Below are 16,559 nucleotides of genomic sequence, written 5' to 3'. Positions count from 1 at the left end.
ACAGATATTTGAAGCAGAGGCCATGCGTGTTGGTTACTAACATCAGTGACATATGCTTCTGTGATTGGAGGCCCTCTGATAGGGTTGAATCGTTCTCCGATGCTGTGCACAACTGTGCTAAAAACTCTCAATAGGGCTGCCAGTTTTGGCAGGGATACTGTGGGAGGGGGAATATCCTCGTCTCCTGATTCCCCAGATACAACATGACTCAAATCCTATAAAGTAAAAAGCATTAGAACCTTAGAAATCTCATAATAAATGGACTATCAGACACCAAATTAAAACAATTCATGTTACCTCAGCATACGCCTCCATATCTTCCAAAAACTGACCCAATAATGTAGTTGAAAAGGCCAAATCTGCGACCCAAAACTGCTCCAGACTCTGTAACCACCCTAGAAAGTTACAGTAAGACAGGTTAGACAGGTTATTTCCCAAAAAAGGGAAATGAAACTAAATATAAAACAAATCGTACCAGACACTTGTTGAGTAAGAGACTGTTTCTGTGTGTGGTCTATATGCCAACCTACTAAGATATCCACTGTGTCCTGAAAAACAAAAGCAGCAGTTAATTTATAAGTACTTTCCTTTCAGATTTCCAGACGTTAAATTTAAGACTGCTAGCACTGCTTACTCTGAAGTTGGTGCTGAATACGTGTGGATAACACCGGGCCACCAGTAAAATACATTTTACACTTTGGCACAACAGCTCTGGTGTGTCTAAGTTCTCCAAGATAGACTGAAGGCTGCTCATCACCAACTGAATGGCAAAACGGTAAAACATTTCAGGCACAGAAAAAGATTATACAAAAGGGTAAGCCAAGATTTAGCAACGGAGCTGAATAAATACCTGCATTACAGATGAAAAAGCCTTCTTCTCCCCTGCTGTTTCAAGTGCCTTGTGCACTGCCACCAGAAACAGAAGCTTCACCTCATCCTTTGTGGACACACTGAACTTGAGGAACATCCACTTGAATATCCTCTCGGCTTCATAACTGAGGGCGGCACAGAGCAATCCCAGGCAGCACGCGGCCTCCTGCCTGAGCTCCTGTAGGAGCTTACTACTGTAAGGCCAAACAAAAACATGTGATCAGGTGCTGCATGGATTTATTATGCAATAATGACCAGTTGACTGATCACTATCGTGCTCATTGCAAGGCTACTTTACATATATAAATAAATGGATATTAAATTTTGATTTGAGTTGAAATTAGGTAAAATTTTCACAATTATCATGGCCAAAATAATCTAGGATAACAATGGTTCTGACCCAAATGGTACATTTCATGTGAACTTGTGGTCTTGTAAACTTACAATGGACCCCACATGCGCATCCATTAAGTTTCAGAACTGTGCTTGTGAGTGCTCACTTTGCAGCCACCATGCGCCCTTGCCCAAACTGATCTCCAAAGTAAACTGCTACCTGATAATTATTACGTAGCATTTTGTCACAAAGTGTGGACCTGAAGGAAGACTGCAAAGGCTTAGGGTGCCATTTGGGACAAAATGTAATAATGGCTAGTTAAATTGTTTATGAAGTGCTAAATATACCCTCAATGGAGTGAATTCTGAAAACCCTCCACTGTGTTAAAAATAGGCTGTGCAGTTATACCTCTCATTCAAAATGTCATTCAGGGTGCTCAAAATGGAATCCAACTGTTTCACTAGGACCTGTAATGTATGAATACAAAATACAGATTAAAAACAGTTTAACTTTACAGACACATAAAAATCCATTTGAGCATGTCAGACCATACCACTTTATTTTCAGAGTGCACAATGAACTCCCTCATTTGTTTCATAGTGGCCAGTCTGCGTTCCCGGTCATCTTCCCGTGACGCTCTCCGAAGAAGATTGGCCAGACGAGACTCCTCAGAGTGAGCCAACGGTCGGTCTGGGGCATAAAAGAGAAAGTGATGCTAGTAAATAAATGAATTCAACAGCCCCACTTAAGCTCCAAGGCAATTCATTCCAAACAAGTAATGTATGAGCACTGAAAGGTGAATGCACCCTGTGATTTCCTCATGTCCTTTGTAGCTAAAGCACGGTTTCCATGCTGAAAAGTTGTTATATCAGTAGTCACATCATTGATTCTCAACTCTTGCCCCAGCGACTTCCAACCATAAGTATTTTCAGAGAGGCCTCCATCAGCGTCATATCCACCTAGAAAGCAAGACTACAGTCAGTTCCCTTCTCTAAATGAATAACATTTATATCTGAAATCTTAAAAAACACAAGAGACTTTAAAAACATGTTTGAACATTGTGTCACTAACGTAGGTTCTATTACAGTTTTCCTCGATTGCTAAAACACTATAACCAGGCTTTTGAACTAAAATTTCAAAACCATAATGCTGTTTTTCAAAAAGCACACCCATTTTGCTTAACTATAAATGCTATTCCCCTGCTTTGACACATGAGTCAGATTTGGTGAACTGTTACTGCAAAACTCTACACACAAATCCCTACATTTCTCAGTGCTTACACCATGTGGTCATTTAGAAAGCACTAGCATTCAATATTGTTCACTCAAGTCTGCACAGTTTGAGCTCAATTAGCACACAATTACCCAAGTGGAAACACTAAGAGTCTAAATTTATCACACACCAATCAGAACCTTCGATGGATAAAGGGCCAAAGTCAGCTTACAGTGTTTCTCAGTGTTTCTCGAATCAGAAATAAAATTCTCAAAACTACTCGTTCAACCTCCACATCATCTAGTCACTTGTTCACATCATAAAAAGTTTATTATTCTTTTGAACAAGTTGTGATTGCTTTGGTACATTCAAGCAACTGACTGTAGGTACATTTGTCTGTGGTTTCCTACATTATCAGTTGCTAATGTCATCTTGCTCAAAATGTATAGTTCTCTGTGCTATAGGCTTACCCCTCAAAACCTCAAGTCATTAGTTCATCGTATAAATCATTACGGTAAATGCAAAATGGTTGATCTAGTTGTCAAACTGTCAAGCATATTTTCTACACATTTCTATTAGACTTTTTATAAATTTGCCATGAATTGTTCAAGTGAATCTCGACTTTCACTAATGAAGAGAATATAGATCAACCAATGACAAATCAGCTCTCTGAAATAGGTCAAAGGTACATCTCATGAACCTTCAATTGGAAAGCATATATAGAGAGAGGACAACACAAGACTTACAAATTCTGATAGTGGACTTTCTCATTTTTCTTTTCGCCTTTGTGCACATATTTCTTTTTCTATTCTATTCACAATGACATTGTAATGTGGTTTTTTTTTTTTTGGTCAGACCACTAGTAAAAGTGTAACTGTGAATCATATCCAGTCTTTTTCAATCAATGTCCCTCATACAGTAATGTGTACATTTGTGCTTTTGAAAGGATATATGACATGCATAAGAAGTGCAGCCTTCTGCATTTCAGTACAGTAACTGTCATCCAAGCTGTTGCCATAGTTTACAGCAGGTAATTCTAACAGAGTGCACTGTTATATTGGCAACATGACTAAGCATTTTGCCTATCTTGTTTGTGAACAATGACACAAGGACATCAGGCATGCGAGAGGATTTTACCCCCACTGCCTGGCCAAGGCCAGTATAGCCTGTGATGTTGAAGAGGTTCTTTGGCCTGTCCCAGACCAAAGACGGGATACTGGGGCAGAATAATTATTTTTGTTGTTTGCTGTATTGTACTGTACTCTACAGTACATTAAATTGAGGAATAAAACATTTGGGGAGTACCACAAGCAACACTTATTACCGGTTTTTGTAGTATTGTTTTGAATTTATCTCATCAGTGTGTAAAACTGTTGTAGTGTGTGTGTTTTTGACTGTTTGTGTGTCATGTTTTCACATTTATTCACACAAGGAACCTCTGGGACGTTCCAAAAAACTAAACTAAAAAACAAAGAAAGAAAAGCCCTTGCTGACGTTACTTTCTCTTTCTATTTCTATAAACAGAAACCTTAATCAGGGTGATACACAAATAATCATCAAACCCTCAGCAGAATGACACATGGTATTGATGCTGAAAACCACAATAATGCAGGTAAAAACACTGGCGGATATAATCCATCTGATTAAACCCAGGGTAAACAAAGGGCAAGATGAAGCACACACCTCCTTCTTCAAGTATGTCTGTGGCAGTGAAGGCCTCATTGTGCAGTGGTGGGGTGCCAGGCTGGTCAGAGGGCAGAATGTCAAAAAGAACTTCTGAACCACGGTCTCTAGAGACACTGCTCTTCACACCGTCCTGGCTGGCTGACAGACTTTCGCCTCTGAAAAACATTCGATATACCATCAATGGCTACACCAACATAACTGTCCATGTTCACGTTGACCAGAGTTGACCACTTATTGTGCAACTGGACAAAAAGGAGTTGGTATTTACTCTTTGATGACATCATATGGATAAAACACCACAATTTGTTTACACACCCTTACAAAAGTCAGTAATTGGAAAAAAATATCTTACAGACCTCAAACTTACAAATATCCATTCATGTGTAAAAGGAACATCTACAAAAAAAACACACATTGATCCTGAACAAACATGAATGTTTAGTTAGATCTATAACTTTAATAGTTGCCAGTTAAATGAACCATAAATCAACAGGTACCTACTCAATTATATTACCCAAAACAAACACCGTCATTTATTTGCCACCATGTTATGCCAAATCCATAAGCCTTTCTTCTATGGAACAACAAACAATAAATTGGATCAGTCCACTTTGCAAATGGATCATTCAGACGAATGAAGTGGATCAGTCACTATGCTGATAAGATCAATGATCCCACATATTAATAAATCATTGATATCAGCTTTTTTGGCCAATTTAGAACCTGACGTCCATTCTCATTCACCTTCATTATGTTGGAAAAAATGGGGCTAGGACATCCTTAAAAAATGTAGCCTTTATTTTGTGTTCCAATGAAGAAAGCAACCATACAGGTTTGGAACATGCGAACTGACTGAATGAGATGACTTAAACTTCATTTTTTGAGTGCACTATAACTTTAATAATCCTAATTAAACCACATTTTGAATTCTAACAGTTCACAGATATATAAAGTAGATCATGTACATCACCTGCGAAACATTAAATAATAGAACTTTTCTAACATGGCAGAAAGTATTAGTACTCACAATTTGAACCATTAAATCGACAAAGACAAAATCATACAAGCACGATTCATGAATCTTCCCTGGCTATTGATAAAAATCGCATCTGCATCCGGGACTTATGGACAAGAAGACATTTGACAGTCCAGCTGAGATTTCATTTTTCCACATGGTTTCAAATAATGCAACTCATCGGAACACCGTGAATGGTTATCCTAAATAAATGCATTAAGTAGTTGTTTCAAAGTTACTGAATGGACATTGGCTATTTGATTACGAGACTAGACTGAATTCAAACAATAAGATAGTTTTCACTCTCGAAGTTCAATGCACTCGCTGCCAATTGCTAAGCTTTTAAGACAAACACAGGCACACTCGGCTGACTTTGAGTCCAAATTTCACCTGGCTTGTCCGGTTTAAACTATGAAAACGTCCAAATGAAAGCGGTTTAAAATGACAAATACAATCGTAAGGTTTGAAACCAGGAATCCGCTTCACAGTCAGCGGCACAACGAATATAATGGAGCTGGTTAGCAAAGTGACATGAGGAGGAGTTCAAAAAGCATTAAATCAGTATGAGACGAATATTATCCCGTATGTCTGCAATACGCATACTACAACATAAATTGACTAACGTTAACTAGCTTCATCGCAAATGTTGAAATACTAACCCTATGCAGCCTGTGGCTAAACGTGTCGGACCACACGCGTGTTTCCCCTCACAAACCACAAATGAACGCCCGGACACATCCGCGTGCTTCTCAAAATACACAAATCCCTGCTGTTACGCTCACATTTTCACTCAGTCTACAAACCAAAGCTAGCGAACAAACGCAAACATGATAAATATCGCCAGCGTTCGCCGATTGTTTGTGAGTTAGCTCATGCTAACATCTGCTAGCCAACCTGAAAAAAATGAACATGAGCGCGTGACACTAGTCGGTTTGACTATTCCTACAGACTAGAGCTCAACCTCGTTATCGTGCGACGTGATGCGAGATGAATGCTTAGAAAAGTCTCCTCACGTGGAGATAGACCGCTGCTGTGTTTCATAAAGAGGCGCAGGAGAGCAAGGCCTCGCTGAAGCCTCGGTCTGTAGTGCGAGCGCTCGGCCGTGTGGTGCGCTACTGACCTGGGCTGCCAGTCATTCCAGTTTCGCTGCAGTTTGTGGGCGCTGCTCAGCCGAGACCCGAGGGCTTTGCGGCTCATTACCTTCGCGAAGACAGCATGACCCGTCTAACACGGGAGGAGTCCGCAAACAAACCCTACTTTCACCGTTCAGTTTATATCCATGCACAGATTTGAAACGCACTGAGTGTGTTTGAAACTGAGAGGCTTTCGGCCTGACCCTCCCATCTATTTCTCCACTGTTTCCTTCACCGCGGTTCACACGGCGGCTGCTCCATCTGTCGGTGGCTAGAAATAACTGCAGCTCTGTTGTTATTAATGCAGATGCCGAAGCAAATACATTTCCCATGGTGCCTACACGCACAATGGCAGAAACATGGACTTACTTAAAATAACTCCAAGGTTGTTCGTTCACTTGAAGCTTGGCAAGCGAAGTGGCAAGTGTAGCTTAAGCGTGAAAAAGTAATAATTTGATGTGAGATTTCACCTAAACTTCACTTGAGCAGAAAATAGAAACATCTGTTGACGTAGCTCGATTCTCCGCGTGGTTGCCTAGTGACAACAGGATGTGTTTGAAATGGAGAAAAACGAAGAAGAGAAAAGAAAAGAATGCAAGCCAGCATTTCAGTGCTGTTTAACTGAAGAACATCTCGCTAAAGTTTCCCATTCATCATTAGATTCAGGGAGGCATATTGTGATTGGTTTTATATTTGGTACATTGTTATTGGTAGGTATGCTATCAACACAATTTGTACAATTCGTCTTTGGACTGCAAAAAAATAAAACAAATAAAATAAAAATCTTAAATAAAGATACATGTACACGAGAATAGAATTGATATTAAGTCTTGTTTTCTTATTGATCAAAATCAAGCGATTTTAGGCTTACAACGAACAAAATAATTGGGCTAAGAAAAACAAACTTGAATTAAGTTTATTTTGTTTTTATTGTTTTGAGCATAAACTCATTATTTCATTCATTTATTTTGAGCATAATCTCATTCTTTCATTTATTTATTTATTTATTTATTTCAGAAATCATTTATTTCTCATGTCAATGCATTTTGGTTTAAGAATGTGTAGATATTCATTAACCATTATTAACTATGTTTAACTATAATACATTTAACTAATAATATATTGACTATATTAATAACTATCTTTATTAACTATAATATTTGGTTGATGCTTGCTTGATTTTTAAGATTTTAAATGGATATGCACCTCCCCCATTATGCCAGTTTATAACGCAGAATAATAATAATGGCAGAGGAACCAGAGAAATTACTAGAGGACACTGCTGTACAGTTTAGGCGTACAATATTTGGACAGTCTTTTCAGTCAGAGCCATTAACAGTTGGAATACTCTACCTACTGAATTAAGGAGTAGTACAATTGTTTTACATTTAAATATAAATTAAAGAAATGGTTGAAAGCAAACTGTATTTGTAATCATGTGTAAATGTTTAATTTTTTATGATACTGCCATTATTATCTTTAGTAGTGTTATTGTATGTAATTGTAAATGCTATTGTATGCTTATGTGTGGAATGGAAATAAGCCGAAGGCTTTTTTGTGTATTTTATCCTCTACCGTTTTGAAATGTGTATGAATAATCTTTTGGGGCTTTTTTGTATGATGTTTTAAATTTTGTCAAATAAACAAACAAAATATGTGATAACTTACTGTGTTTCAGATTTTTAGGTTGCCTTTTAAAATCTGGCATGGGGCAACAGATGAAAATGAGCCATTGGGGCTAACTCTGGCTTATTTACAGTATGTTACTGTTGATTGACGAGCAAAGTCCCTATTAAATAAAAAGACGAACCCCATTGCAGTTTGCGATGTGTGACCATGTCAACATTAATTGACTTTAATTTTATGCAAAAAGCATTTAATTTTCTTTCTCAAGCCAACATCAAAGTTTGTCTTGCGATAATTATTACATAATATTAACACATTAATAAGAAGCAAATGTGTTTGGTATAGAGTTTGAGTCTATTATTTGAGGACAAACAATGTAATTTGCTTATTCATTCACCACACCCACATTGCATAATTATACCACAAGATGGTAGCAAGGAGCTGAAGCAGAATTCATCAGCCCAATATATATTTTATATTTCTATATTTCTGTAATGTCTTGCAGTAATATCCAGTAAAACTCAAACCATTGCACTTGTTCCAGCAATTAGAAAGAGATGGTCCACTGAAAACGGCCCATTCACTTTCACAGAGCCTTGCTGTGATATCATGCTTTTTGTGGCACCCTTGCCCACCTCAATGCATGGATTTGAAGTTGCTAAGCAACAATGTGCACAATAAACACTGTAGCAGTACACAGAGATGACAGCTGGTAACTTAAGGAGATTACATGGCTCACAAGTGTGTTATTGCACCCTTTGGGTTAACTAAGACTATATAGCTATACTGCAAACCACTATTGGCCACATTTTTGTGTTTTCTTCAGAAAAAAAACCTTAAGCACTGCAGAAAGCATAATTTTATGGAAATTGCTCAATGGAGGTCAGCAAAAAGCACTCATAATTAACAATATGTGCAGCTGTTCGACTGTCCTGCAACAGGAAGTGCTGAATGTCACAGCTGTTGCTTATCTAATGTGCACCACCATCTGCGCTACACCTGAGGGATTACAAACAATGTAGGAAAATGTAAGAAAAGGTAACCAGAGACATTTTTCTGGAATGAATCACCCCTTTTCAATGTAAAATGTACAACATACAAGAACATATTTTTGGGAATTCTACCAATAAAACAGGGGTGCTATGTTTCATCTCATGTCTGCACATCAGCTGGCTTTGAACCGACTCAAAATCAATACCAGACTCAAAAAAAGATATTTTTAGCTAGCTCACACGTCTCAGTTCATCTTCCTCATGGCTACGCCCAATGATGCACTGGAAATGTCTGAACTATTTTCTCATTGTCGGCTTGGGCGAAAACTCAGGGATCCAGGGAATGAATTTTGGAACTGGACTCTATAAAGATGGTTTTGAAGAACCCTAATATGGCAATGCACACACTGTAAAGTTTCAGGAGTGACAATAGCATTTGAATACGGGAGTGAATCCCCTAAATTATTGTTTTCAAGTTACAACCAAACTGAAGACCGCTATTTTTGGTATCCACTTTTTTTGACCAAAGTAAAATTACAGCAACCAAAGACTTATGTTTGGGAATTTAACTAAGCCACTGCTATTTATGATCAGAAAGCTGCTTCTCAGAGCACGCTCTCAAAGTGTTGTCATGTCTGCTCATTTTTAAGCATCTTTAAGCATTCAGTTCATTTGAACTGAACCGGACTACAAGGTGAATTGACAACCAAATTTTGGGGCAGTGTGCACATGGCTACTATACAGTCAAATATTCCTAAATGATAATGAAAGTTTAAAAAGTTCCTTAAAGACTTTCCTTCTTTTATTGTACTGCATGTTAGATATTATTTGTCTACACCTGGCAGGACACAGCAACAGGACATACAAAATGACTCCATATTTATTTAGATACCATATTTAGCAGCAATCCCATCTGAAATCTTAAATAGAGTCCTTCTTCAGTATAAGAATGAATCATATCGCCACGCTCCTGTCCTTAGCTCTTATAGGCGGCAGCCCCCACAAAGATAAGAGGAATTCTGGGCCTTTAATAGCATGGGCTCTGTAGGCCATGAGATAAAGCAGACACGCTATCAAATGCAAGACGGTGTCAGGGGAGACTAATGGAACTAAGCAAGTAGTGTGAAGTGGGTGTTCAATAGCTCTACAGACAAGCTGGATGTCACGATATTTCCAACTAATTATTACAAGATGAAATGTTTCCATAGACTTGAAGTTGAACCATTTAACTCACTTATTTTTAACTATTTAAACATATTTTGTTTTATTTTATTATTATTATTATTTATTTTTATTATAATTTTTTATTTAAACGTATTTTAACTATTTTAACTGATTTTTTACCATTTTACTAGCTTATTTTCTTGGTTTATTCTATTGGCAAACATGTTGGTATTTCTGAAGCATTTATCTTACTCACTCCAGGTTGTGGCCCTTCTGTGATGTTTGCGGATTGAATTTCACAAGTTAATGAGGAATCACAGGTCAGTTGTGTTTGATGTGTCTCCAACAATATGAATTAGATGTTTTCCATCTATGTAAACGTTAAAATTGCAAAAGGTTAATATAATATAACAAACATAATACTGACTTAGAACACTAATAAAACTGTTATTGATTTTAATGAATAAATTAAGTTCCATTTTGATTAATTCAATTATTAAAATAAATAATTGAAATAAAATTGAAATTAAAAGCAGTTGTTTTGAATAGTAAGATAAGGTCATATATTTTATTTATTTATTTTTTGCTATTTTTATATGAATAGAGTTAGTTTAGTGTTGGTTAAATATTTTAATGTTAATATATTTAACATTATTTAAATATATTAATATATTTTTTAAATGTAATTTATTCCTGTGATGGCATGTGATGGAATTTTCAGCATCATTTGCTCCAGTCTTCAGTGTCACATGATCCTTCAGAAATCATTCATACTAATTTGGTGCTATAGAAAGTTCCAAATAACAGCATTTATTTGAAACAGACATTTTTATAACATTATAAATGTCTTAACTGTCACTTTTGATTTATTTAATGCATCCTTGCTGAATAAAGTATTAATTTATTTAAAAAAAAATCTTACTGACCCCAAACTTTCAAAGGATAGTGTATGTTGTAAAGTGTCCACCCAGGGAGCATTACATTAGGTTACTGACACAAAACATCAGTTTTAGGCTTTGGGTCCTCTCTTTCTCCCTCTCTTACACAGTCTGATGTCAGTGTTTTGGACTTGACCAAGTAGGAAGAGTCCAACAAAACTGAGAGAGGGACTGAGAGAGGCTCACACACCCTCTAATCTCCCCAACACTCCACACTGTCCTGCAGCACACATGCTCAAAAACACACGCACACACACACACGCGCACACACACATGCCAGATCTCAATCTCTTCTCTTGCACTAAACATGCTCTGTTGGGAATTGTGTTTAGCCCTACTGATCACCGGCTTCCCAGTGTGGGCTCTGCCTTCAACAAACATCAAGATCACACAAGGTGAGTACCACCAGAACCAAAGACAAGGATACAGTGCAGACACGGTTAATATGCTTTAATTTGCTTCTTTATATGGTGAATAGACAGCCTCAAGCTAAACCAGAGATGCTTTGCCACATTATACATGCTTCTGTTTATAATGCATAGTTTTAATCTGCATTTTGCAGTCAGTTTACCCAGTGAATGAGGATGTGACATAAATGCTATAGTTGCCATGTTTTATTGATTTACAAGAGCTCAGACTAGCAGTGAATCCATCTTTAAAGGTTAAGTATGACTCAGATTTGAAAGGCAGGAAAAGTTTCTCTGTAACATATTATGCTGGAAAAAAATTGCCACTAAATAATTCAGTTGTTTTCCTTACCTACAAATGCCTTAACATTGCAATTCATTTTTTTAGGAAGCATTTTTCTTACATTTAGCTGACTGCAGTTATTGTAATGTAATATTTAAATACTGTAATAAAAAGTGTAACCTATAATTATTTTGTTGCATAGGCAAACAGAATTTCTTTTAGCTCTTGCACAGTTCAAACTAAATTGAAAGCAGGCTGGTGCTGTGAACAGAAAACAATGACATTATATTCTGAAATCAGCTAAATAATTTCCAGATGCTGTTTCAGATAACGTAATAATATATTTTTGTGGTGTTTGTAAGTGTTTGACCTATTATGTGCTCGTATACTGCTAAATTAAAATGGATTTAATGTAATTACCGGTTTGCTCTAGCACTGCCCCTGCAACTGTCAGACTCAAACCAGCCTGTGACATGTCCACTCTTCTGGACTGAATTTGAGGGTTACTGTTACCGCTTCTTCCCCTTGAACCGCACCTGGGCTGAGGCAGATCTGTACTGTGCTGAATTCTCAAATGGACACAAGTCTGCCAAACTCACCTCCATCCACAGGTATGACTCGTCACTGACAGTGCTGCGCTTTGTCTTACAGTACAGGATTTTTGCTGGACCTTCTATTAAAATGTACATATTCTAATAACTTTTTTTCATAGCTGGGAAGAAAATGTGTTTGTCTATGATCTTGTGAACAGCCGTGTACCAGGAATTCCAACAGATATTTGGATTGGCCTTCATGATAGAAGACAGGTAAACTTCATAAGTTTAAGAGCAACACAAAATATTGATGTTTCAATGATTCACTGATGTTTTATTGTGTGAAGCAGTCATGATTCCTAGTAACCCATTAACAGCTACATGACTGACTAGCTTGTGTGTGTTGTAAAAGGCCAAGCCCAGTATGTAAATCCTCCCACTAATAATCCCATGATTGGAAAATATAGTTTTTCTGAGTGACGTTTAATCATTTCCAGACAGTGGTGAACCAATACTTTGGTCTAGCACCAATTTGAGGAAGATAGGTTATGGATGATGTTGTAACAAACCCTCAGTTTTGTAAATTGAAAGTTTCTTTGAGATCCTAGATCAAATGATACAGAAAGCACCAAAGCGATTAACTCCAGCTTGGCAGGAAGATTTAGTTATTGCTTCAGGGTCAAGGGGCAAGGAGTAAGCAAATGTGATAGCGTTGTTAATCATAGTTTGTCGGTAGGAGGGCACTATGGAGTGGACAGACGGGTCACCCTATGAATACAGTTACTGGGATGGAAATCAACCAGATGATGGCATTCATCGCATCCCTCAGGAGGAGGATTGTGTGGAGATCTGGTACAGACAAAACAGTGGTAAGTTGAATCATATAACAGAAATCAATTTAGATAATTTAGTACAGTTAAGATAACATGTTAAGAAACTACAATTCAAGTAACATTCAGTAATATTGTGAAAGATTATTACATCTTAAAATAACACTTTTTCTATTTTAATATATTTTCAAATGTAATTTAAAACTGTGATGGCAAAGCTGTATTTTCAGCCATTACTTCACTCTTCAGTGTCATATGATCTTTCAGTAATCATTCTAATACACTGATTTGCTGCTCGAATAACATTTCCTATTATTATCAATGCTAAAAACAGTCATGCGGCTAAATATTTTTGTGAAACCAGTAATAAGAGATATTCAGCATATAGATGATTGACAGCCCCACTAATTATGTAACAGACAGGACATTACAAAATGAAGAAAATGTTTGCATCTTTCCATCTTTTGCAGCACTGAGGTCTTGGAATGACAACAATTGTGATAAGGCCTTTCCATTCGTCTGTAAGATTCATACACTGGAAAACTAACCTCAGATCTAAGATTGATGATCCAGTTCTTTATGGTCAACACTGACACCCCAATCATCACTCAATCATAGTGTAGCAACAAGATGTCCGCACATCTCCATCCCTGCAGTGATGAAGGGCTCTCTCCATCCATTTGCATTTCTCTTCCTTCACTCCAATTCCCTGCCCCCATTGTCCTCCCATCATTGTTGTACATATATATATATATATATATATATATATATATATATATATGTATATATATATATATTATTATTATTTTTTTGCAGCAGCAATGCCTTAGAAGAACCATTTTTGCTTTTCCAAAGAACCTTTCAGTGATCAGTTCTTAAAAGAAGCATTTGTTTCTCGGGCAAACTTTTTGATAATCTAAAGAGAATCTTACAAGAATGTTAAATGTTCTTCATGGAACCACAGAATCCAATAAATAACATTTTTTTAGTGTATATAGTGAGCTGCAGTATATGGCTAAACTGATCTGGACCAAACACTTAGCTCATGGATGTTTTTATTTTTTTAAGGAAAACTGGGGTCCCCACCCAATCATCTGGCCATTAATACTCTGAAACATTATTTCTTTCTTTTCAAACAGGGTACTTTTGCTGGAGACCCCAGGCTTTTATACGAAGTTAGAAGATATTTTTAATTTGTGGCAGACTTTGAGACAGGAATCCGAGTCTTGATCTGGAATCCCAAACACTGTCAGTGTCCGTCTGTGCACATTTATTTGTCACTGACCTAGGAGGTGAGCCTCTAAAAGAGAAGGCATTTAAGCCTCTGTTGACTGAAAGAGCTTAACCTCAGCTAGGCAGATGACCTTTTCTGCTTTTCTCTCTAGTTCATGTGCTGTGCCAATTAGTGACCTCCCCCACCACACACACACACACACACAAAACCTCTATTCTTATCCACACGACTGCTAGCAAGGCTCCCAAAATTTCCTCCAAAATTCAGAACATTAAGAACGGGTTTAGCTGATCTGGATTTTCAAGGATGTTGAATTACAATGACAGGAAGAGGAGTTATATTACACTTCATATAATTCAACACTGTCACAAAATAGATGAGTTTAATAATAATGAATAATAATAACATAATTGTCACTAACTATCCTTATTTATTTAGAATATACCTCAATATTTAGAAAACATGATATATTATGGGGCTGTTCACACAGAACATGTTTTACATGTTTTTCCACTGTGCTTTTCCATTGTTTATGTTCTATGCAAACATGTACTAAATGGATATCTTTAACCATTGTTTTGTGTCTTTTTTGCATTGTCTCATGCATGATGGGGTGATGGACCATAAAAGTTAATTAATAAAATACATTTTTTTGTTATACGATTTGTCATAATTTTTCATTTCAAAGCTCAGCTGGATGGGAATTTTGTAATAAAATCTTGAAATATGTCAAGAGGATAATTCAATTTGTAGATACGTAAACAAGTTTTGATGATTATATGCCTGGGATTAAACTGTTCCCCTGTTGCTGAAGAGAGTAATTAATTGACCCTATTGTAAACCTCAGAGTAATTATATTCCTCTTAAAGCCTGCAGATGGAACATTTTTACACAAACAAGCCTGAATCCTTTTTTTTTTGTGATTTAATTAGTGTATTGCCAGGGTCATCACTGCAATTGCATAATGGTTTAAACAAATATTTCAAATGAATAACATTTAAAAAAATAAATGAACCAATGATTTTGGATGTTACTGATGTCCAATCTGCACCAAAGTGCAGGTATATAAAATATGAAAGGTATAAGAAGAGTCTATAAAAATTCCTTCTATAAAAATGAAAAAAGCATACTAAAACAAAGAGAAAAGCCCAGTAATAAACATCACTTTAATGCATTATGGAACAACCAAAATACACTTTCCTCATTTAATACATGTCTCTGATTGATTCACACATTACAATCTCTGTGAAAGAGAGCTTTGAAGGGATTCTGCTGATCAGAGGTTTGCTTCATTTCTTCTCACACTTAATAAACCATTACATGAACAGCATCAGTGGAACAAACTCTCAGAAGTTTCAGAGCAGACAGGGAGATGGTGGAATAAACATTTTTGAAGACAGTTAAAAACGGTCACCCTTGAAACCAAAGTATTTCTGTCAGTGAAGTCATTTGAACAGCTTTTTTATATCTATATCTATATTCTATTTAATCTATATTGCAACATGCTTTGTTCCATTCTCTGTACACAACTGAAGTTATAAATATATACAGATATGTTTTAGAGATAATGAAATAGTTATTATTATATACTTATATATTATATACTATTAAAAAAATCTAAATAAATAAATAAATACATATCTTCACTGGCACAGCTTCATTGTTATTTTGTGTTAATATTACCATTCTAATTATTAGTAATAATCTACATTAACATTGACATTGGTGGAAACATACAACTGACCTGAAACAAACACTTATCTCACACAGGTCACACAGAAGAAATATTAAGAAGACAGATACAGTAATGTTTTCAGACCCGTCGTATCCTATTTAGGCTTACATATTTCATGGACTGACTAAGAAAGAGTTGAGACAAAATACAGCTCCAAGATGTTGATAATACAGTACATGAACTGAACTTGGCAAAAGTGTGGAGTGAAGGCAACAGCGCAAAGAGAAATGCATGTATCTGCATCTTCTTGACATGGCATTATATTGCTCAAGCTGTGAAAGCATGTTCACATGTGCAGACACTAACACTATGCATTTGCAAGGTGATACAAACCTCTAGAGAAGCCTTAAGAAGCCATATATATTATTTCAGTTTTTAATTTTTTTTTTTGGGCAGGAGAATTTTCTTGTGATCTCATATATAATATTTTTACATAGTATCTTGTATGCTCAGCAAGGCTGCATTTATTTTCTCAAAAATACAGTAAAAAACTGTTATATTGTGAAATATATTTACAATTAAAGAGTTTTCTATTTGAATATATTTTAAAATGTAATTTATTCCTGT

The 16,559-nt window shown here is 36.4% G+C and overlaps 2 protein-coding genes across 3 annotated transcripts in view; one reads left to right on the top strand and one right to left on the bottom strand.

Moving 5' to 3' along the window:
• LOC306848009 (serine/threonine-protein kinase SMG1) overlaps nt 1–6,406 on the bottom strand; it is a 34,580-nt gene extending 28,174 nt beyond the window's left edge. For both annotated transcript variants that reach the window (XM_079382312.1, XM_079382313.1), the window contains exons 1-10: nt 6,238–6,406; nt 4,100–4,257; nt 2,011–2,163; nt 1,758–1,894; nt 1,613–1,671; nt 851–1,064; nt 635–760; nt 476–548; nt 298–395; nt 42–215 (exon numbers count right to left, since the gene is read on the bottom strand). In XM_079382312.1, coding sequence (XP_079238438.1) covers nt 42–215; nt 298–395; nt 476–548; nt 635–760; nt 851–1,064; nt 1,613–1,671; nt 1,758–1,894; nt 2,011–2,163; nt 4,100–4,257; nt 6,238–6,314 — 1,269 coding nt within the window. In that variant the 5' untranslated portion in view covers nt 6,315–6,406. The remainder of the gene's footprint in view (nt 1–41; nt 216–297; nt 396–475; nt 549–634; nt 761–850; nt 1,065–1,612; nt 1,672–1,757; nt 1,895–2,010; nt 2,164–4,099; nt 4,258–6,237) is intronic.
• Nucleotides 6,407–11,227: 4,821 nt separating this feature from the next.
• LOC306850915 (C-type lectin domain family 19 member A-like) lies at nt 11,228–14,914 on the top strand. The gene is made up of 5 exons (XM_079386878.1): nt 11,228–11,365; nt 12,094–12,271; nt 12,373–12,466; nt 12,930–13,062; nt 14,163–14,914. The coding sequence occupies exons 1-5, from the start codon at nt 11,278–11,280 to the stop codon at nt 14,201–14,203; spliced, it is 534 nt and encodes a 177-aa protein (XP_079243004.1). The 5' UTR covers nt 11,228–11,277; the 3' UTR covers nt 14,204–14,914.
• Nucleotides 14,915–16,559: the final 1,645 nt, after the last annotated feature.

The sequence above is a fragment of the Barbus barbus genome (genome assembly GCF_936440315.1).
Source record: "Barbus barbus genome assembly, chromosome: 3".
Taxonomy (NCBI): Eukaryota; Metazoa; Chordata; class Actinopteri; order Cypriniformes; family Cyprinidae; genus Barbus; species Barbus barbus.
This window is presented reverse-complemented; position numbering and strand designations above follow the sequence as displayed.

What these genes read in the sequence shown, in the direction of transcription:
- LOC306850915 (XM_079386878.1), top strand. Translation starts at nt 11,278, where the DNA reads ATGCTCTGTTGGGAATTGTGTTTAGCCCTACTGATCACCGGCTTCCCA. An exon ending in AAACTCACCTCCATCCACAG is followed by an intron (nt 12,272 to 12,372) that starts GTATGACTCGTC and finishes TTTTTTTCATAG; the next exon opens with CTGGGAAGAAAATGTGTTTG. An exon ending in GCCTTCATGATAGAAGACAG is followed by an intron (nt 12,467 to 12,929) that starts GTAAACTTCATA and finishes GTTTGTCGGTAG; the next exon opens with GAGGGCACTATGGAGTGGAC.